Below are 24,067 nucleotides of genomic sequence, written 5' to 3'. Positions count from 1 at the left end.
AGGCTGCATTGTGATGCAATAACAAACTACCAAACAATCTGTGGCTTGTAACAACATAAGTTTCTTGCTCACTCACATTGTATGTCATGGATGTGTCATGACTCTGCTCATGACATCTTTACTCTGGGATCTTGGCACATGGAGCAGGCCCTATCTGGGATGTTGCTCATCTCATGGACAAGGGAAAAGAAAGATAATGAATGACAAGTTGGCTCTTAAGGCTTCTACCTGCATTTAATTGACCAGAGCAGAATACATGGCCATTTCCAAGCTCAACAGGACAGGGGTGCATAATCCTCCACATGAAGGAGCAGTGACTATTTTGAACAGTAATAGAACCTACTACACTAATATTGTGACTTTAATCTCAGGTGCAAATGGAAACTACAATGTCCAGACCAGTCCTCTCTCCAACCCACATCAATGCTACAGCTTCTGAAACATTCACGGTACTTCAGCAAAGGATGAGAATAGTTGAGGAACAGACCAGTTCTCTGAGGGATGACCTAATAATGTTGGACTTTGGTGAAAAAAGGTAACAAATGAAAAATGAATAACATCTTTGTAAGTTGAAGAATTTTGCTTCATTGGTTACCAATAAGGAGTCACAATGTGGATGGTCTGGCAGATGAAATAGATATTTAGAAAAGAATTGAGATATGTTTCCATTAGAATATTAATTAGAAAATACATGCAAGTTAAAGAGTTGTCCTTCTGTATTATAGCTACTACCACTGTTCTTCTAAGCAGATACTTAAAGTGTGTTAATTAGATGCACAAACTTTGATATCCCACTCATCCTTAATACTTGATTAAAAACAAAATGTAACTTTTTACATAATTAGAAAAAATTTGGTCCTTTTTTTAAAATCAAAACCAGACTTTGATATTAGTTAAGGTGAACATCTAAGCTTGATTCATGCCAATAATAATGTCTGTATTTTCTTTCTCCAGATTTATTGTAAATTAAAAGAGAGGTGTTAAGTCTTAAAAAAATTCATAACTTAGAATGTGGTACTCAAAAAAAGAACTGTGTTTTTTTATTTGTGTTGCTGAAGAAGGTTTTGCAATTAAAAGTTAGATTATCAATGGCCTGAGGAATCTGGGTGGTTAAGCAGCCAACATTGAGTTTACTGGTGTGATTTTCTTTAAAATTACATATATGTTTCCTGAATGTCCCTTATGAAGATCTAAAATTAGTATAGTTAGTATTATAGCACCCATAGAATAACTCTTCAGTTTAAAGATTAAGTTTGTGACATTGTTTATGTTAGAACAAAATAGGAATGTTTATTGTGACCTTGTTTAAAAATTTTCTAAAAAGCATGTGAATATATTGTCTTCATGCTAAGTTTAATTCTCAGTTCACTATTACAGAATTAGCATTTAACATGTATATACCACTTGTTTTTACATACAAAATAAGTTTACAAAAAATTTAGATTAAAATAACCAGTTAAAAAGTCAGTGATCTTTACTCACCCCATGTTGGTCTCATCCTCTTTACCTAATAGTGCTCTCTATATTTAAATTTGGAGGTGGTAACATACTTACTAACTAAAGAATCTAATTTTTATTCTCAGTAGAAATGTTACATTGACTTGATTATTGGGATTACCCTGTAATATTATTATATCGGGATCTTTGTCCAGAGGCCAATTGGAAACTCCAAAATATGTGGAAGAGCCTATGAGCCAGAACATCATTAGTCCTATCCAGAATGAAATAATTTGTTCAGGAAAAACAGATATTTTATGGAAGAACTGTGAGTTTCTGGTAAATCGAATGTGCCGTCTAGAAAGCCTCATCCAGTCCTTGAAGATGAACATCTTTCGTCTGCAGACTGAAAAGGATTTGAATCCACAGAAAACAGGTATGGAGAGGAGAGAATCATCAGAAATTTGGTCCTGTGTGGGTGCTTGATGAGCTTATGATTCTTTTCCTTTCCTGACCTCCTCTCAACCGCTTGATGACCCTCCTGTGCTGTCTGGTAGCTTTTCTGAAGGATCGACTGAATTCAATACAGGAGGAGCACTCCAAGGACCTGAAGCTACTGCAGCTGGAAGTGATGAACTTGCGCCAGCAACTGCGAGATGTGAAAGAGGAAGAAGACAGGGCCCAAGAATGAGGTGCAAAGGTTGACTGCCACTCTGGAGCTTGCCTCAGAGACCAAGGTTGGAGTCCAGGGTTCTAAATACAAATTCACTGTTTTGTGTTGGCTGGAGGAGGCAACAGGCCCATAAAACTGACTTTTCAAAATAGGTGATGTTGATTTGAGGATTTTTGACATTTGAAATTTATCTATTTCCATAACCTATAACATTGTGTGCTATCAGTAATTGGGTATTTATAGATTCCTTACCCTTTACATGTGAGTGAGGGTCCAGGGATATGAAGGGGTCTGTGCTCTTCAGGAGCTCATATACTAGCTGGGAAAACAAGGCATAGCAGGAAAAACTAAAGAAAAAAAATAAGGTTGTAAGAAGTGTTAAAGGATGGTATAGGACAATAAGTGAATATTGCCAACTAGGTGTTTTGTGTTCAGGGGGGTTTGAGAAGTTAAATGTGTCCTGTTGAGAGAAGGTACATGTGTCCTGTCTAGAATAGATTGGCTAGGCTTCAAGAAAGAGACAGGACTTGAGCAGAACCTTTAAAAGCCAAAGGAGAGAGATGAGAACTTTTCAGAGAACACACACACAGGCAGCAAAAAATAAAGACTAAGGAAAGAAACTAATGAATCTGTTTTCTCTCCAGGCCAGGCACTATAATAGATGTTATTTTGTTTAAAATATGTTATTTTGTTTAATTGCTGCAAAACCTCAAGATGTACGAATATTATGGTCCCTATTTTAATGATAAGAGTACTGGGGCCCAGAGAGAAGTCACTTCTCCAAGATAACACTTCCCTGTCTTCTTCCAGTAACTCAGATTTTAACCTAGATCTTTCCACTAGGTGCAGTTCAGGGGAAAGGCATAAACTAGCCTCACAGGAATAAGGCTTTGATTGTGTGAAATAAGTTGTAAACTAACTCAGGATAACATCACAGAGGATCTCAGAATCAAGAATAGTCAGTAGCTGGGCCTGATCCTACAAGGAGTGATTAAGATTTTTGATAAGGAAGTGACATAATGAAAACAGGAAAAAATAATCCAGTAGTAGTATAGAGTATCAATTACAGAAGAGACTGGAGAGAGGAAAACCAGTTAGAAGTCCATCACATTATTTGAGGCATAAACCTTATTAGGTCTTAGCTGTGGTTGTGGCATTTTGAAAGGAATGAGGGCTCTTCTGTGAAGAGATACACTAGAATATGGTCCTGAACAGGGGCTGAAGGGAGGGAAGAAGGTAAAGACAGCTGAGGTTTTACATCCGAAGTTGTGGTGCCACATTAATGATAATATAAAAGAATAAATAGTGAAAGCTGTGTTTTTTCATCCTCAACTCCTAAGCACAGGTAATATTTGAGGGTAGAAGAAATAGTATAGTTTAAAAAAATAGGAATATACCCTGTAAGAAAAATGTCTAGCAATTACCAGGTTTTCCTCTGATTATTGAATTTTACATAGGAGGTACTTGTGATTAATCTTTTTTTAATGATCTAAAAGGGGAAATGATAGAAGTCATGAATCAAAGTAATAAAATAACTTTAAATAGCTCATTGTAATAATTACTCCAGACTCGGTCAGAATTGTTTATAACCATAGTCAGAGTAGCCTTTATAGGTTGCCCCAAAAAAGTCTAGATTTGAACTGATATACCTATAGACAGCTTCTTCTTATCATTTCAGATTATTTAGAACCTTTTCTCCTATTTTTAGAAGAATTCAGCCATTATTGAAGAGGAACTGAAGACCACAAAACGTAAAATGAACCTTAAAATTCAGGAGGTAAGGTTAAAAAGGATGCTGGAGGGGAGGATTACAGTTGCAGAGGCGAAGTCAAGAAGGTAGACAGAATGAAAAGAAACCATAGAAGAAAAGATGTGACTGTTCATTAGGAAGATTTTTAACATATGTCACACGAAGTTACACCTGCCCTTATGTGACATTAAGACTTCCTTTCACCTCAGTACTGCCATGTAACCAGAAATAAAAAAGAAATGCCCTCTGAGCTAGGGGGGAAGTAGTTACCACAAAACTCATGTGGTTGCCCACATACCAGGGTCAAGTGGACACCTTCATACAAAGACCTTTTACACTAAAGTTGTTTAGAATAAAAAGCTTTTAACAAATCTGCTTATCTAATTTTACCTTGAAACTTTTGTTTCAGCCTAAATTTAAGTAGATAACAGATTGGGAATTATGAAGTAGGTGGCTGCCAAAATTTGTTGGGCTAAAAATTTGAGCTGAAAACAGTGAAAGAGTCGGAAGAATCACTAAATCAGAATACCTGACAATGGCCCGAAAACTTCAATATTCCTTGACAGAATCCAATTATATCTAAAATAATCTATTATACAAAACAGAAATAGATATACTTTTTAGGAAAATTCTCATGCAAAACTATTTCAAAAATTTTAAATTTCAGTGTTTTTAAGGTGGTAACTATCTGGAATATTCTCTTATGTAGAGTATTTTATTCGCCAGTAATTACTGATAAAAGCATGATTGTTCATTGTCAGTTGGAATATATTAAGTTTAGCACTTTTTAAAAAGTATTTGGGATATTTTAATAGACTCTTTTTAGAGCTATTTTAAGTTTTTAGAAAAATTGCACAGAAGCAGAGTTCCCATATTCCCTTTCTTTCCACCACTAGAGTTCCCTCTGTTAGTAAAATCTTGTATTATTCTGGTACATTTGTTACATTTGATGAGCCAGTATTGATATATTCTCACTAAATCCACAGTTTACATTAAGTTTCACTTTTTGATCATTACAATGTTGTACAGAATGGTTCCACTGCCCTAAAAATGCCCTGTATTCTGTATACTCATACCCTCCCTTCTCCTGACCCCCTGACAACCCTGGTCTTTTCACTGTATCTATAGTTTTGTTATAGTTGGAATCACACAGTATGTAGCCTTTTTGGACTGCCTTCTTTCACTTAACATATGCATTTAAATCCTCCACATCTTTTCATGATTTGAGAGCTCATTTCTTTTTATCACTAACAATAATCCGTTATATGTATTGATAAACTATACCATGGTTTATCCATGTACCTCCCATAGGTCATGTTTGCTTCCAAGTTTTGGCAATTATGAATAAAGTTGTCATAAACATTTATATGCAGGGTTTTGTATGGACGTAAATTTTCAGCTCATTTGGATAAATACCTAGGAGCATGATTAATGGGTCATATGGTAAGCTTATGTTTAGCTTTCTAAGAAACTGCTAACCTGTCTTACAGTGGCTGTACCACGTTGCATTCCCACCAGCAATGAATGAATGAGAGTTCCTGTTGTTCCACACCCTCACCAGCATTCGGTGTTGGCAGTGTATTGAATCTTTGCCATTCTAATAGGTGTATGTATAGTGGCATTTTGTTTTAATTTGCAGTTCTGTAATGACATGTAATATTGAGCGTCGTTTCGTATGCTTATTTGCCATCTGTATATCTTATTTGATGAGGTATCTTAGATCATTTGCCCGTTTTGTAACTGGATTTTTTTCTTATTGATGAGTTTTAGTTTCTTTTTATTATACTTTGAATACCAGTCCTTTATCCGATATGTGTTTTACAAATGTTTTCTCCCAATATGTAGGTTTTCTTTTCATTCTCTTAACATTGTCTTTTGCAGAGCAGAAGCTTTTAATTTTAATGAAGTTCAACTTATTTGTTTTTTGCATGGATTGTACTTTTGGTTTTATATCTAAAATATCATTGCCAAACCCTAGGTCACCTAGATTTTTCTGCTGTGTTATCTTTTAGAAGTTTTATACTTTAGCATTTTACATTTAGGTTTTGAATTTTTTGTTTGTGTAAAAGGTGTGAGGTTTGTATCTAGATTTTTTCATGTGAGTATGTGTATGTGTATGTCCATTTGTTCCAGCACCATTTGTTGAAAAGATTGTTCTCTCTCCAATGGATTGCCACTTGTCATTATTTTTTTATTGGGAAAGCCTCGTTTCTTGGTGCTGTGGTGAAATCTTGAATTTTGTTGAACTCAGCAAGGACCTGAAGAAGGACCTGTCATAGTCAAACAGGGACGTTTTGAGAGTATGTGGAGCAGGGATGGCATATTAGTCAGCTGGGGCTGCCATACAAAGTACCACAGACTTGGTAGCTTAAACAAAGGAAATTTGTGTCTCACCATTAGGAGGTAAAAAATCCAAGATCAAGGTATCGGCAGGTTTGTTTTCTTCCTGAGTTTTTTCTCCTTGGTTTGAGGGTAGCTGCCTTTTTGCTGTGTCCTCACATGGTCTTTTCTCTGCACACATCTCTGGTGTCTCTTTGTGTACAAATCTCCTCTTCTTTTAAGGACTCCAGTCACGTTGGGTTAGAGCCCACCCCAGTGGCCTCATAACTTAAATAGCTCTTTAAAAGCCCTATCTCCAAATACAGTCACATTTTGAGATACTGGGAGTTGTGGCTTCAATGTATGAATTTTGGGGGGATACAATTCAGCCCAAAACAGAAGGCTATGCAAAAGTAGAGTAAATGCAGTATTTAGCTTTCTAAGAGATGAAGAATATGTATGTATATATGTACACATCATGTGTATGTATATATATAATATTAAAAAGTATGATTCTGATGAACATGAAATAGATTGATTGCCCTTAATAATGCCTTAAGAATGAATATCTCAGCAGTATAATTATCAAATAAAGATTCCCTTTATAAAGCACTTAAATTATATATTGAGCAAATTATACTATATAGTTTGATCCAGAGCTTAGAAAAGTGTATGATGTTACTTTAAATTTAAAATGATTGTAATCTGATATTAAAATAAAACCTGAGAAATACAGCCAAAACCAAAAACTATGGTTCATTCTTAAAAAAAGATTATTTGACTGATCATTGGATAAGGAAGGATTTTCTAAGCTTGAAAAGAAGGAACAGAATTATAAAAGGCTCAGTAGGTTTGACCATACAAAAATTAAAATCTTATATATGTTAAAAAACCCAAAAAGTAAAACTAATATAACAAAATTAGAATTAATAATCTTCCCTTTTAAAGATCTTAAATTGACTTAAAAGGAAAACCCAAAACAGTGGGCAAAGGATGAGAACTAATAATTCAGAAAATATATAAAGAACTAATAACATATGAGACACTGTTTAATCTAAGAACTAAATAAATGAAAAAATATTAAGATGTTCTTTTTCATTTATTAAATTAGCAAAGACTTAAAGTGTTGATCCTTAGGGCTGATGAGATTTATTCAAATACTACTGGTAAGAAAGTAAAATTGGAAGGAAAATTACACATGTATCAAAAGTCTAAAACATGTTTATACCTTTAACCTAGTGATTCCTTTTGTAGGAATTTATCCCAGGAAATAATCAGGAATTCAATGAAAAATTTATTCACAAGCACTTTCAGCAGAACATTATTTAGAATAGTGAAAAACTGGAAATACCCAAACGTTCAGCATTAGGGGTATGATTAAGAAAATCATAGAACATTTCTAAAATGAGGTATCTTTTAACAGTTTCATGCCAACACATTCTTCATCTTTTTTCACTTTTTAAAAAGTTTAAAAATCTTTAAAAGTCATCCTTTGAGAAAACATATAAAATACGTATGTACAATGTAGAGAAGTGTTATAAAGTGTGCCTTATGTCATCTTTAATGAGGTTTAAACATAGAATTTCTTTCAATTTAACAACACTTTATAAAAGGAATAGCATATTTTAATACCCATTTAAATTGAAAAGGATTTCTTTACCTCATGATAAAAGAAACTCTTAACCTTTATATTTTTATCTGACTCATTTTATATTCATTTATTGGTAGAAATAAGGACAGTGTACCCAAATTCCTGAGTATCAGTTTTGTCTGCTACTTAACAATTACTTCATTATTTGTTTTGACCTTTAAATTCTGATACAAAATTTAAACAGCTTTCAGAGGAAAGTTTATAATACTGAGGGATAAAAAATAGACAGACAAAGAAATCAAAATATAGAAAAATAAGAATTAAAAAATAAAGTCAGGAAATACATATACTAAGATGTATTAGCATTTTTCAGACTTCTTTTTGGCAGCAATCCATTCTATGACATATTTTACAATGCAACATTATACACAACGTACATATGCACAAACATTTTGTCAAGCAATACTTACCCTTCCTTCCTTACTATTTGCTATGTGCACTGATTTTTTCTATTCTTTTTTTTTCCTTTTTCAAGTGCTGCTTGCAATTTACTAATGAGTCTTGACCCACAATTTGGAAAACAGACTTATACTTAAGGAAGTGAGGGAAACAAATTTGACTCTGCATTTCTTACAATGTTACCCATTAGGGAGAAACAAAAGCATGTTTCTGAGTAGTCATAAATGAATGAAGAATGGGGGTGAGAGGGCATGTCTGGTAAACTTTTCATGGTGACTTTGATCTTTGTTAAACTGCTGTGAAGTTCCCTTGGTCTCATCTAACTGCAGTGTTGCTCTGTAGCTAAGGAGACAGCTGTCTCAGGAGAAGCACCTAAGGGAATCTCTTGAGAAATCCGGATCAGCCATGCTACTCAAAATACAAGAAATGGGATCAACAGTGGAGGTGGAACGGAAGCAGGTAGAGAGATTGTCTCTCCTTGTTTATGTTGAGAAAGTGAAGCCAAAAGAGAAAAGCTGATGTTTTACCTATAAACCTATAGTTTCGCTAAGTTCCTCCAGATTTATAAAATTCTTTGCTTTTCTTTATTAATCTTCTGTTAATATTCTTACTACAATTTTTAAAATTTTAGTGCAGATTAAGAAAGGACTCTGATGTCATTCAGTCCAACGGTCTGAATTTATGAATAAGGGAGCTAAGGACAGAGAGGTTATTTTGCCTCAGGCTTTAAAGAGGTGAACTCTTCGCTCCTGGGAAGGAATCCTTCCCCCTGCACCATACAATCTCTGTTTCAAGAATTGATTTTGGAGGGCATTGCCCTAATCTCGTGTTATAGGTATGTGACATGGGTAGAAAAGAAAGATTAAGCTGAGGTAACATTTGCAGCAAAGAACACCAATAAGTAAAATAATCAGGAATGCATTTTTACTACTGTTTTCAATTCTCCTTATTTATTTTAGCTTAATATTTTTGTCTTCATCAAAGTTGTTATTTGAAGTACCTACATGTAATTTAGAATATTTAAATTGTAAGTATCTAAGGCAATTAGTAGTTTCAAATCCTAATACCTGTAATTAGATTACATAGTCTTTATTATTTTAACCAATGCTGTCCTTTACAGTGGAATTACTAAAAGGATTCTACTTAAGGAATTCGCAGATGATCCTTTATTTCTATAGCTTATACTTCCAGTGTAGTAGCCACTAGTCACATGCGACTATTTAAGTTTAAATTAGTTAAATAAAACCAAAGATTCAGTTCCTAACTCACTCTGGCCACATTTCGAGTGCTCAGCAGTCACTTGCGGCTGGTGACTGCTGTGTTGAAGAGGGCACAGAAAGTTCTGCTGGATCTCTGTTGAGATCTTTAACTGGAACATATAAACTCCCCTTCTTCCTCCAGTAACATTAATATTGGAAAAATCTGCCTTACCCATGTGCTGTAAGGTAATCTATTAGAACTCTTTACCTTACAGAAAAGGAGTTTTTCTTACATAATTTCAGGTGCAAATTTTGCAGCAAAACTGCATTGCCCTACGCAGTTCTATTCAGACCACCCAAGAAGTCCTGGCCCAGGAACAACAACAAAAAGGGGAGTTGGAGACTGCTACCTCACAGCTCAAGTCGGATCTAGGTATGAAAATAGATGCTAGAAATTACACTTTGTTAGTCTTTTGAGATTTCATGCAGAAACTCTGAAGATGCCAGATGCTTGAAGTGGCCAGTGTTAACTGGTATTTCCTACAGACCTGAATATAAAAAATTGCTGACTTCCCTTCTGTCTGGCACTGAGACAAAAAAGAGAATGTTGGTAATAAAACAGGATTTTACCCTCTTAATTATAAACTAATTATTTAGATTTTTTTCAGGTTTATTTAAATGTTTGTAGATTTTGGAACATTTGGATTCTAGAACTCTAGACTGAATATTGGTAATAGAATGCTAATAAGGAATTGAGACCATGGGTCCTTGCTCACCTACTGATTCTAACCATTTGTCATGTCAGACTCTCTCTCCATTCGTCAGGTTATCAGTCTATTTTGGTTAACTTGTATTTGTAGAAACCGATTGTTGTAGGGTACCATTAGAGGGAGCTTAGATTAACTTGTCATTTTACAGATGAGTAAATGTCTGTTAAAAAAAAAAAATCCTTAAAGGTGATTGAGTAGGAAATGGAAGAGTCTAGACTTGATCCCAGGCTGTTCAGAGTCGTGCTTCTTCCAATCCAACAGTCCTTATCAGACTACTATTTGTTATTGCATACTTGTAGAGCAGTTTTCAGTTAGATCTCCCCATAGAGATCACACAGAGTTACAGTGCAGTACCTCACACGCGAATAACACTTCAGGGTTTACATAGAACTTTCACATAAATTATCTCCTGTAAAAAACAAAACTATCTGCACTTCCCAAAGTTACAAAATGAATAAATGGCGAAGTGAGGCCTGAACCTGGATCTTCTAACTTGGACCCAGTGTTCTTGCCAGTATGGCTTCTCTGCTCTGTGGCTGTAATGGGGGCAAGGGGATACCAAAAGGGAAATGAAAATTATGAAGAAAAAAAAAAAGCATAGAGCAAAGAGTAATTCATTCAATGTTTTGACTTACTGCTTTTATCAGAAAGTACTCATTTTCCTTATAGTTGTTGAGTAGTGAATTATTCTGTGAAGTTCTCACTGATAATGCCCCAAGATAATTCTCTGTCTTCCTGTGATTGCATGCCTCCAAAAATACACATTATGTTTTATGGTACTGACACATTATCCCATTTAAGCCTTAAAACAAACTTGGGAGAAAGATAAGAAAATATACCCCATTCTACCGAAGAATAAAAAGATCTGTATCAAAGGACCCACAGTAAATAGGATAGCTGGGACTAAAACACAGATCTTTCTGTGATAATTAATTGTCCTTCTGACTAAGTGGTTTTTTGAAATGTTACTTTCTTAAAGGATTAATGCTGCATTTTTTAATTTATAATAACATATAGAAGACTATTACAAAATTAAGGTTAGAACAACAGTAATTCAGACTAACATGAGGAAAAAGAAGCCTGTCTAAATACCAACTGTATGCTTCATACTGAATAAGAGATTCTTTACATGCATGCAATTTTATTACTTTAAAGAACAAATAGTTATTCTAAGTAGATTAATAAAAGGAATGCCTTTAGATATTTGCTTCAATGAATTTTAAAATGCAATTGTTTATTAACAATTGTTTATTGTATTTATTAGCAATAAGCATATGTGTGTGTGTGTGTGTGTGTGTGTGTGTATATACACACACACACACTAAAGCGTTTAAACTGTTCTAAATAAGATAAACACTCCCCTTTCATTCTTTCTTTGATTAGTGGAATTTTCAAATGGATCATATAGTTTATCTTTTTGATCCTTCACATGTTTTAAATTAGAATTTATTTAAAATGAGTCTTGAACTCATGTTCAAGAAGTACAGTTTTTCTGAGTATATCATAACATAAAATGTGAGGTTTTTGTGTGTCATAGAATTTTCTGGCTTTAGAATATTTAGTGAAACAAAACTGATAGATCTTTATGAATTTTCTATGAAGCCAAAAACATTAGTCTCAGTAAAGTTTGTATCTTTTGGCTACTAGTATACAGTGCCAAACTGTTCCCCTATTTCTGTCTTTGGTTTAATTTGCACTGTGTATACATACTCTCTGAGTGGTTTTAAATCTTTTTTTCCTGCCATATCATCCTCTTGAGCTCCAGATGGTGTCTTACTGCCAACTAAACATCTATATTTGGATGCCTTGTTTTGAGATACCTCAAAACACATGATGATAGCCTAAGTGCCACAGTCATTCTTACTCATCTGCCCCCAGACCTGCTCCTCGCCCCCCCGTTCCCTGTTGAGTCAGAGTCCGCCATCCACCCCACTGTCTAGGTCTGCACACTAGGTATTTTCCTTGGCTCATCTGTTGCCTTTACCCCACCAGTGAGCCACCAAGTCCTGACAATTCTCCCAGCTTGCTTTTCACAAGTCTTTTTCTTCTGCATCCCTATAGTCATTACCTTGGAGCCTGTTCTCATCGTTTTACACTTTGGTTACTGCAACAGCTACTAAACTGGTCTCCCTGTCTTTATCAAGCCTCTGTTAGAGTAATCTCTCTAGCAAAAGGCTTTTGATTGTGTGCCTCCCTGGCTTGAAATCCCTTAGAAACCCATCATCATCTGTGCGTGGAGTAAGATGTGACCTCGTTTACCATTGCATGTGACTGTGGACTAGTTTCTTGATAATTCAGTGATTTAGTTTCCGGTCTATGAAAATATAATAGGAATACTTGTGTTCCCCTTATTTTTGCAAAATATAGGCTAGGAAAAAAAATTTGTTTAATCAAAGCTTCTCAGGAAAAAAAAATTCTGTGTAATTTCAATGTAGTTGGAGTAAGTTATTGATCATAGTTATGTGGACTTTTTTGTTTTTAGTTTCTAGAGATGACCTCATTTCCAAGTTGGTTGAAGAAAATAAGGTAAGTTTTGAGGTTTAGTTTACCGAGGTGTTCTTTCTTCTCTTCTATATTCCCTCACTCGTGTTGATTTACAGTCCTTCTGAGTCTCCTAAAATCTTTATTAAAAAAAGTTTCAGTGTAAATGAGTTGTATGTTCAGAACTGTTGTCAACTGGATATTAGAAAATAAATCACTTCATACAGATTATTATAGTTTGAAAAAGATGAATTGGCAAAAATGAGACTTATTTGTATTTTATGCCTATTGCAAATGAAATGTTAAAGTAACTTTTTTATGAAATGTAAGAAATTTAACTATTTTTGGTGATGATTGCACAACAACTTGAATGTATGTGCTTAATATCACTGAACTTAAACTTAACCATTAAATATTTTTAAGTGAACTGTATGCTTAAAGATAGTTAAAATGATAAATTTTGTTATGTGTATTTTACCACACTTAAAATAAAAATAAATATTACTACTTTTATATCTTAATACATTTCTAAATCAGTCTCATGGTGTAGATGTTATGTGATGTTTACTTTTCCTGAGATACTTCTGGAAAAATAGAAGAGTGGTTCCTTCCCCATTTGTACCTGTCAGGTACAACCCAGCACACAGCTCACATCCTTATCATCTTTCTCTCATCTCAGAGAACACTTGTTTTCACAGAGCAAAGGTACTTTCTTCTGTTCCACCCCCCAGGAATTCCTTGATGAAAATATCTTCACTTGTTTATAATTTTAAAAGATCCTTGAATGTGTTTCTTTGAAATCACAAGATCTTGCTCATTGGAAGAAATGTGTGTATAAAATAAGCTAACAAATATTTCATCTTAGTAGAACCTTTTTGAAATAAGGATGCAAGGTGAATATCTAGGTTATGGTTTTAGGCAAATTCTGGAACCCCAGTATAAGACTATTTTTAATAGTTTTGATAAATAATTTTTAAATAAAGAGAATTTTGGGAGTTGAAGATATCAAAAATTTTTTTTAATTCTTTGTAAGACACTTACCTATGTATATCATTAGAACCTGAACTGGTGCTGGACACAATAGAATTAAGTATTTTGATAGAGATACATGTAATAGCTCTTATGTGTAGAAAAAGAGAGATTCTTTTTTTTTTCTCCTATAGAATTTGCAGGTGTCTTTCAACAAAGAACATGAAGAAAATGCATATTTGAGGTCTGAAATAATATCCCTTCATGAAGCATCAGAAAAAGCACAAGTAAATCTTCTCGTTCCTCTAGTGTTTAGATGTTAATTTTGTTCAATTAAAGAACCAAGATTAATCCTAGTTACATAAATTCATACCATTGCCATCATCCAAAATTTTTATTTCCATAAGATTTATTTCACTTATAAAACATTATCAAATTAATCACATTTCCCATTTCACTCTGTTAAGTTCCCGTGACACATAGGTACATGGGATATACTGCTAAGTCATGTGCTAGTTCGCACTCTGCCTTTGTTTGCTTTCCAATTTACTCATTAAATATATACCTTTATATATGCTTCCCTATGAACTTCTATTTCGAGGGCTATGTCTTACACTTTCTTTGTATCTTCTATAGCAAAGCACAGTAGGAACCTAATAAACACTTGCTGGATTTTGAAGTTAAATGTAATCATTTTCTGTGAGATAGTGATTTCCAAATTCAGCTGATGTTTAATGTATATGCATGTATATGGAGAAGAGTCACCAAATATGCAGGCAGCTGTGTTATTTCTTATAATAATTCAATGAAATACTATTGATCACTTAAAAAAATGTTTTGTTACTACAATTTGATTACTTCAGTGTTAGGATCATAGTGTTGCTATGCTCTCTTTATGATTAAAAAAATACAAAATGTGTCCTTTCATAAAGTAATAACAGTAACTACTTCTACTCTTACTATAAGTAATAGTTGGCATTTACTGAACCCATTCTACATTCTAGGCACAATTCTAAGCACCTTTTGTTACTAACGAATTGTAATCCTCTCAATAACACTGCTATAGAAACTCTTATTATTGCCATTTTAAAGATAAGACAGTTGATACACAGAGAGGTTTAATAACATAGCTAGTAAGTTACAGGGTTGCAGTTTTAGCCCAGGCAATCTCACTCCAAAGAAAATTAGCTATTTCTTTTCAAGGAGCAAGGGTTCTCTGTTTTACCCCCAAGTATTAAAGTGCCCCAGAATGTGTTCCTAACTACTGTGCTGTACATACCACTTATGATACTGACCAGATAATCTTATACATTTCTTTCTTATTGCTATTTTTTGAGTGTTTTTTCTATTAATCCTCCAGAGTTGTTTGCCTCATCCTTAAAATGGCAGTCATCTTTATTTTGCTTTTATGAATATTATAATTGGTGATGAAGGAGCTTAGATATTTTGTGTTATCAGCTAAACAATTCTGAAAGCTCATCATCTAATTTTGGGAATGGATTTCTATAATATTGGCCATGAATCTACTGTGTAAGTTTCATTCTGTAGATGTCTTGCTCTAATTGACCAGCATTCAAAATTGTGAGGAGTAGAAGACTGGCAAACTGCCAAATTCTTCGGTTGCTCCACCAAATCAACAAATTTCCCTTTTAATTTAGAATTATTTAGGGTGGTGGCTCCAGACATTTGAAAGTATTTTATAATTAGTGAAATATCAATTGAGATTAGGTTAAATCAACTAAGTTCACATATATAGTGAAATACTATGAAATCATTAAAAATAATGATATATAAGTAAAAATTATTTATTGGAGAGATCTATGATTTGCTATATATATTGTCTTAGGTTGTGAATGACCAGCTAACTAGAAAATGTTCAGAGCTGAACAGCATGCTTCAGACTGTTAGAATGGAAAATACCAGAATCATTGCTGACCATCAAGCCATTCTTCAGGTATTCATATTTAACATTAGTTAATTTCTGGGAGAGTCAGCAGGAAGCCTCCTTAGCTAAGAGGTCAGGAAACATAAATAACAAACTGGGTAAATAAAATATTCTAGCAGTTAATTTCAATGATTTTTCTGAATTATTTTATTTTTTGATTAGTTGTTTTCAGCTTTCATCAGAGGAGTCATTTGGCCTTACGCTCAGTGCTTTCTTGATGGTTTCTTCTCAGATAACATTACTTTAGGAAAAGAAATTACCTGTCCCAGTATTGACAGAATCATGGAGAATACTTATGACTGATCCTAGGGTATTTACCTTTCCCCAAAGACCTGTGCTATCCTATTTTGCTTGTGCCATTCCCTCTGATGAGAATGGTCGTTACTTCATTTTCAACTATTTGAAATTCTAGTCATTCTTTAAAAGTTACTTTCATCAAGAAGTTTGATCACTCCAACCAGAAAGGATAAATTTTGTCTTTCAGCTTATACTCTAGACACTAAACAAACAGACTGTACTAATGAAGCTCTCATTTTTTTTTTCAGCATACTTATATACCAAGCGAGGTGCTAAGGATTTTACATACATTACCACCTTTAATCCTAGCATCTGTTATATAAAGGGATGTTTGTTATCCTCATTTTACAGATAAGAAAAATAAGGTTTAGAGAAGTTAATCAGCTTACCCAAAATCACCTAGCTAGTAAGGAGTGGAGCTAGAGTCAGTGTTTTTAATCATGTTATGCTGCCTCTCTATTCTGCGTTCTGTGGTAGTAATTTATGTACATGGCTCATTTCCTGTATTACATTGTGAACCTCCTAAGACATTGTCTTATATATCTTTGTTGTTACCCATATTGCTAAGCATATTTTGCACATAACAGGTACTCAATAAGTATTTTTCATTAATTCAACAAATATTTAGTGTTTACTCCGTTGGAAGTATGATGCTAGATCTAGATAGAATTATGGCAGTGAAAAGACAAAATCTCTACTTTCATGGAACTTACAATTTAGTAGACTGAATAATGTGTCTTATGTATATAACACTTTCACAAACATTTTAAAACTTTGGAATATGACACAAATGAGATCTCATTTTAATAAGTGTGAAGGTGTGAAGGTTTGCTTTAAATCAAATATTGTTCAAATAAAAGTGCTTTAAAATATGTTGGCAAAAGTAACTGTTGATATATACTATATTTACAAAAGCTTTATAAATTGTAGGTAGGGAAGGTGTGTATAAAAATGCTATGTTTTGATAATTTCAAAATGGTGAGCCAGAGAAAATTAATTGTGCAAAACAGTTATAGCACTTATGCTGTAACAGTATCTAAGTGCAGTTTCAGATGCTGTCAAAAGAATTTTAACTGTGATTGCCTCTGGAGAGTGGAATTATTTGGAAGAGGTGGGGGAAGATAGAGATGGAGAGATTTTTCACTTTATATACATTGATATTATTTTACTTTTTAAAATATAGTATCATATTGAAATTTTAAAGTACCCAAAATATACTTAATATAGTTTTGTATCTTAAAAATTTGTTCATGTTAGGAGTTTTATAAATTTTGCAGCAAACTAAGTAAATAATACATCTTGATTATTGACTGGAAGAGCTAGAAAATGATAGAATTGTGGCCAAGTCAGTGTAGGGACAAAGAGAGAGCTGGACATTAAAATAAATTTTTAAAAGGGTTTTACTTATGTAAATAAAATTTGTCTTTTGTAAGTTAATTCAGTATCTTTGATCAGTTATTTAAAATTAATACCCTATCAAGTGACTTCTGGCATCTCAACTTTTAATATTACTTCTAACACTCAGGAAGAACAGAAAATGATGACACAGACATTTCAAGAACAAAACTTACTGCTGGATGCAGCCCATGCCACTATCACAAGTGAGCTACAGACTGTTCAGAATGAGAAAACACAGCTCCAAGTGCATCTGTAAGTAAATTGTGGTCAACTTCTGCATCTTTTGTTTTTGCATTTGTCTTCCTTATCTTTAATGAAAACATTTAATACTACATTTGCTGGGCCAGCCACAAAAATCAAATAAAGCCTCTGCCCTCAAGAAACTAGTTTTGTTAGAACTTTTTTGTAACTGCTCTTAGGCGAGAGGTATGTTCTAAAAGGACATTTAGTCTTTCTGTTAAATAAGAACTCTCACTTAGCTTTCGTATCTCCTTGTTCTCTTCCTGCAGAGACCATTTAATCCTTGAGCATAACCAGTGTATCCAGAAAGCACAGGATATTGAGAAGAGGACAGCTGTGCAAAAAGAGCTGCTGGAATCAACAATTGCAAGATTGCGAGGTGAACTGGAAGCATCAATGCAAGAGAAGAAGTCTCTGCTAGATGAGAAAGACAGGCTTCAGAGAGAGGTAGGTAGAGGCAGATTTATGTTACCTCTTGGTTGTGACCTTGTTTTAAAATTGTATTTTAAGTGCAAAAGAAAAGAAATACAACCCTGATGCAGTTGTCTGAGTTACCCATTAAAGAAATCTTTAGGTGGCTAATCTGTGTCTTTTAGCACATGCATAGTCTGTGCCAAATAATAGACCCTTATACAGCATTAGCGAATGTTAACTAACAGTTCACACATCCTCATGTTAGTTAAGGGGTCATATTTTTTAAAATCGATTTCCCCTGTAGGAGTGGGACAGTGTAAGGGAAACAATGTAAGGGGAAACAGCCCTGTCTTCCTAGTTAGGAAGGAACCAGCAGAGTTTGACATGCAGACGTGTCTTTCTAATTTCAGGGCTGTTTGTGAAGTCTGCTCTGCCTCAGAGACTCCCCGAGTGGCCCCTTTTCTGAGAGGATGTGCTATCTCTGCAGTGTAGGTATTAATTGACATGCAGGGTATGTCTGCTATGATAGAGTCTGTAAGCCATTTTAAAACTGACCCATTTCTTCTTTTCACTCCTTTTTGGGCAGGTTACTAAAACAGAGAAAGAAATAGCACAAGAAAAATGCAATTTGGAAAAGGAATTAGCTAAAACCAAGGTATTCTACTTTTTTGTTATGTCATTGTATCTTATTTCCTTCTGTTTCGCTGCCTCCTGTATCAGCTTATCTTACTGAGAAGATGGGTTATTTTGTTGAAGACCAACATGCAGGAGAAAAGAGAAGCCACAAAGTTGGATACAGCTCAGAGCACTCCAGTCACTTCAGCATAAGGCTGCTTCTGGGGAATGTTTGCTTGTTGAGCATCTGGTATTTGCCAGTGAATCATCACTGCCTCTGACCCCCGTGTTCACCAAGTAGTTTAGCCAGGACGTCCCCTGAGCGTGAGCTCATGGGCCTGTGGGAGGCAAAGGGATGATTTCTGACAATGCTGTTTAAAAAAGAAAAACAAACAAACAAAAATAATTTAGGCTTCCTAACATGTTAACACTTGCCACTTTATTTGCAAGGTACCCTTTCCTGGGTTCTATAAAGGTAGAATGGCTAGAGAAACAAATACAATCCTTTAAAAATGAAACAAAATTTTTTAAAACATTATTGTTTGCACTTCAAAATTTGAAGAGAGTAAATATGATGTATCACTGTCATGTAGAGAATGTATCTGGAGCATCAAGGACTACTAACCCGCCCCATGCAACAAACCCAGCAACAGTCGTCGCATGAAATTGTCAAGCCTTGACTGTTTCTTGGCTTCTGGCTCAACTAAATAGCATATGTATTACCACATATGGGGACTTTAAACTTAAGAAAAGCAGAGAGAAGAAAAGCTAAATTCTGAGCCCAAGCTCAAAGACAGTTCACCAAGCCGGCAGGCACCTTCTGTGATTCAGTCCACTCATGTCTAGTGATTTGAAAACAGTCCACCCTAAAAATCTTTAAAGCTGAATTCCCATGGCTTGATATACACTTCATATATGCTTTTTAAAATTTAGAAAATTGATGGATAATATTAAATTCATTAATACTTTTTGCTTGAAAATATTTCATGGCTAAGGCAAATGCCATTTGTGATTAAAACATGGCATTATTATTTTGCTTATCTGATTTCATTTATCTTAAAGTAGACTAAGGGTATGTTCATGGGGCTGAAAGATACTTGTTCATTATACAGAGTACATTTTTTGTCCGACTTGATATTTTTTACATGTGTTTTCATTATAAAGTTATGTTTTCTTAAAGTAATGCTTGTTGTTGTAATTTACAGAGTGAAATTCACCCTTTTTTAGTGTACCACTCTATGAGCTTTGATGAACACAAGCATGTAACCACCACCACAATCAAAATACAGAACATTTTTATCACCCCAGAAAGTTCCCTTGTGCCCTTTCATACTCAACCTCTTCCTTTGTCCCCATCCCCTGGCAACCACTGTTCTGTTTTTCTATCCCTATAGTTATATCTTTTCCAGAGTATCATATAATTGGAATCATATAATATGTAGCATTTTAAGTCTGGCTTCTTTTATTTCACATAAAGCATCTGAGGTTTGAGATTCATCCATGTTGCATGTATCAGTAGTTTATGTTCCATCGTATAGATAGATCACAGTTTCTTTACTTGTTTGCCAATTGAAGAACATTTGGGTTGTTACTAGATTTTGGCAATTATGAAAAAGCCTGTATAAATATTCACATATGAGCATATATTTTCATTTCTCTTGGATAAATATCAGGAGATAGATTTCTGGACTATACAGAATAAATGTTCAACTGTTTTCCAAAGGATGTATGCCATCTTGCATTCCTGTTAGTAATATATGAGTTCCAGTCTCTCCATATTCTCACCAGCACTTGGTATTGTTGATTCTTTTAGTTTAAGCCATTCTAAGTGTGTAGTGGCATAGCATCATGGCTGTAATTTGCTTTTCTCCAGTGACTAGTAATGGGTATCTCTCCGTTTGCTTTTTTGCCATCGACAACTTAAAAGTATTTCTTCATATCTTTTAACCATTTTAAATTCAGTTGTTTGTTTTCTTACTATTGATTTTTCAGAAATTTAATAATAGTCATTAATTCTTATGTGAAAAATTCTTACTATTTGTATATAAGCAAATTTTATATGTACTTTACATATTTTTCTTCTATTTTATGCTTTGTCTTTTCATACTCTTTAAAAAAGAGCAGAAGTTTTATATTTTGATTAAGTCTAGTTTATCTATTTTTAAAATTTTATGGATGATAGTTTTTGTGTCATATCTAAGAAGTTTTTGCCTAATCTAAGAACACAGATTTTTTCCTTTGTTCTGCTCTAGTTTTTTGAATTTAGGTTTTACAGTAGTTCTGTGATCCACTTCAAGTTAATTTTTGTATATCATAAAAGATATAGTCCAAGGCTCATTTATTTTTTAGATGAATCATCTGATTGTTCTAGTACCTTTTATTATTGATATAATTAATATACCATAAATGTACCTTCTTAAAATATGCAACATAGTGGTTTCTTAGTATGTTCACAAGTTTGTGCAAACACCACTACTATCTTATTCTAGAACATTTTTATCACCCCAGAAAAACCCCAGTACCCATTAGGAATCACTCCTTATTGCTCCTGTCCCTGGCCCTGGTAACTATTATTCTTCTCTCTGTCTCATTGGATTTGTCTATTCTGGACATTGCATGTAAAAAGGATCAAACAGTATGTGGCTTTTTGGGTCTGGCTTCTTTATTCAGCATATTGTTCTCAAGGTTTGTCCATATTATAGTGTATATAAGGACTTCATTCTTTTTTATGGCTGAATGACATTGTATGAATATACCACATTTTGTTTATCCATTTATCAGTTGATAGACATTCAGACTGTTTCCACTTTTTGGCTGTTAAGAATAGTGCTATGAACATTTGTGTACAGTTCTTTTTATGAGCATGTATTTTCATTTCCCCAGGAATAAAACTACTGGGTCATCTGAAAATTCTGTTTATCACTTTGAGAAACTGCCAAACTGTTCTACAAGGTAGCTGCACCATTTTATAATCCCACTAGCAATATATGATTCCACTATTTCCATGTCCTTGCCTACACTTGTGATTGTCCACTTAAAAAAAAAAACTATACCCATCCTTATAGGTGTAAAGTATCTCATTGTGGTTTTTTTTCTAATTGAAGTGAAATTCACACACTACAAAATCAGCCATTGAAAGTGAACAGTTCATTGGCATTTAGTACATTCAAAATATTGCACAACCACCACCTCTGTCTAGTTCCAAAATGTTTTCATCACTGCAAAAGGAAACCCAATACCCATTAACCCAATACCCACTAAGCAATCACTCCCCATTCCCTCCTTCCCTCAGCCCCTGACAGCCACAGATCTGCATTTTATCTATATGGATTTACCTATTTATGGATATTTCACATAAATATAATCATACAATATATGATCTTTTGTATCTGGCTTCTTTCACTTCGCATAATATTTTTAGGGTCACCCAGTTGTATGTATCAGTACTTCATTCCTTTTTATGGCTGAGTAATATTCATTGTGTTTGTGTGTATGTATGTCTATATATACACAAAATTTATCTGTTGATGGATATTTCCACTGTTTCTATCTTTAAGCTGTTCTGATTAGTGCTGCTATAAACATTTGAGTAAGTACCTGTTTTCAGGTCTTTGGGATATATATCTAGGAGTGGAATTGCTGGGTCATATAGTAATATTATGTTTAACTTATTGAAGAACCACCAGACTGTTTTCCACAGTACTGAACAGTTTTACCTTCCCACCAGCAATTTTCAAGGGCTCCCGTTTCACCACATCCTCACCAACACATGTTATTTTCCACTCTTTTATAATAGCCATCCCAGTAGGTGTGAAAGTGGTACCTCGTTTTGGTTTTTATTTGCATTTCACTAATGACTAATGATATTGGGCAAATTTTTATGTGCTTATAGGCCATTTGTGTATCTTCTTTGGAGAAATGTCTATTCGGATCCTTTACCAGTGTTTAAACTGGGTTATTTAATGTCTTTTAATTGTTGAATTGTAAGAGTCCTTTATAAATTCTGGATAGTAGACCCTTATCAGATATGTGATTTGCAGATATTTTTCTCCCTTTCTTTGGGCTCTCTTTAAATTTTTATGAAGTCCAATTTACCAGTTTTTTTCTTTGATTGCCTGTGCTTTAGATGTTACATTTGAGAAACTGTTGCCTAATCCAAGATCACAAGATTTACACCTGTTTTTTTATTCTAAGAATTTTATAGCTTTACAGATTATATTTAGGTCTTTGATCCATTTTGGGTCAAATTATATATGTGATATGAGGTAGAGGTTCAACTTCCTTATTTTGCCTAGGGATATCTAGTTACCCCAGCACTATTTGTTGGAAGACTGTTTTTTCTATCGAGTAATCTTGGTTCCCTTGTCAAAATCCAGCTAACCATAGATACATGAGTTTACCTCTGGACTCTCAGTTCCACTGCATTGACCTGTATGACTGTCCTTATCCTAGTACTACATGCTTTTGATTACTTTAGCTTTGTAGTAAGTTTTTAAATTGAGATGTGCGAGTCCTCCAACTTTTTTTTTTTTTTTTTTTGAGATTGTTCCCGCTATTCTGGATCCTTACATTTCTATATGAATTTCAGGATCAGATTTTCCACTTCTGGGGAAAAAAGCAGCTGGAATTTTGATAGGGTTTGTATTAAGTCTGTAGATCAATTTGGGGAGTATTGCAATCTTAACACAATATATATTTTCTCTGTATAAGATTGTGCCATCTGCAAGTAGAAATAGTTTTATTTCTTCCTTTCCAATTTTGCTGCCTTTTATTTCTTTTTCCTGTGTAATTACCTTGGCTGGAATCTCCAGTACAATGTTGGACAGAAGCAATAAGAGCAGATATCTTCATCTTGTTCCTGATCTTAGAGGGAAATCTTTCAGTTTGTCACTACTAAGTATGATGCTAGCTGTGTGCTTTTCCTAAATGCCCATCATCAGGATGAGGAAATTAGTCTCTATTCCTAGTTTGTTGAGAATTTTTATCATGAAAATGTGTTGAATTCTGTCAGTTGCTTTTTCTATATTTACTGGAATAATCTTGTGGATTTTGTCCTTTATTCTGTTGCTAAGGTATAGTACATTGATTTCAGATACTGAACTAAGCTTTCATTTGAGCAATAAATTTCACTTGGTTATAGTGAAAGGTCATAATTTTTTTTAGATGTTGTTTGATTTAGCTTGGTAGTATTTTGTTGAGGATTTTAAAATATATATTAATAAGGGATATTCTGCAGTTTTTTTTTCCCTTGTGATGTCTTTGGTTTTGGTATCAAGGTAATGTTGGCTTCTTAAAATGATTTGTAAGTGTTCCCTCCCCTTCTGTTTTGAGGAGGTTTGCAAGGGATTGGTTTTAATTCTTGTAAGTGTTTTGTAGAATTCACCAGTAAAGCCCTCTGGTTCTAGGTTTTTTATTGTGGAGAGTGTTCTGTTTGTTTATTATTGTTGTTATTATTATGAATTTAATCTCTTTCCTTGACATAATTCAATTCAGATTTTCTACTTTTTTCT

General features: G+C 34.1%; 1 protein-coding gene across 1 annotated transcript in view; it reads left to right on the top strand.

The window, feature by feature from the left end:
- Window positions 1-365: 365 nt before the first annotated feature.
- CCDC150 (coiled-coil domain containing 150) overlaps window positions 366-24,067 on the top strand; it is a 58,724-nt gene continuing 35,022 nt past the window's right edge. The window contains 13 exon segments of the mRNA XM_032480135.1: window positions 366-535; window positions 1,653-1,873; window positions 1,995-2,125; window positions 2,127-2,174; window positions 3,819-3,887; window positions 8,572-8,688; window positions 9,732-9,861; window positions 12,681-12,724; window positions 13,843-13,935; window positions 15,495-15,602; window positions 17,416-17,540; window positions 17,798-17,975; window positions 18,529-18,597. Coding sequence (XP_032336026.1) covers window positions 378-535; window positions 1,653-1,873; window positions 1,995-2,125; window positions 2,127-2,174; window positions 3,819-3,887; window positions 8,572-8,688; window positions 9,732-9,861; window positions 12,681-12,724; window positions 13,843-13,935; window positions 15,495-15,602; window positions 17,416-17,540; window positions 17,798-17,975; window positions 18,529-18,597 — 1,491 coding nt within the window. The 5' untranslated portion in view covers window positions 366-377.

The sequence above is a fragment of the Camelus ferus genome, chromosome 5, assembly GCF_009834535.1.
Source record: "Camelus ferus isolate YT-003-E chromosome 5, BCGSAC_Cfer_1.0, whole genome shotgun sequence".
Classification (NCBI taxonomy): domain Eukaryota; kingdom Metazoa; phylum Chordata; class Mammalia; order Artiodactyla; family Camelidae; genus Camelus; species Camelus ferus.
Note: the sequence above shows the minus strand (reverse complement) of the source record. Positions and strands in the feature narration are given on the sequence as shown.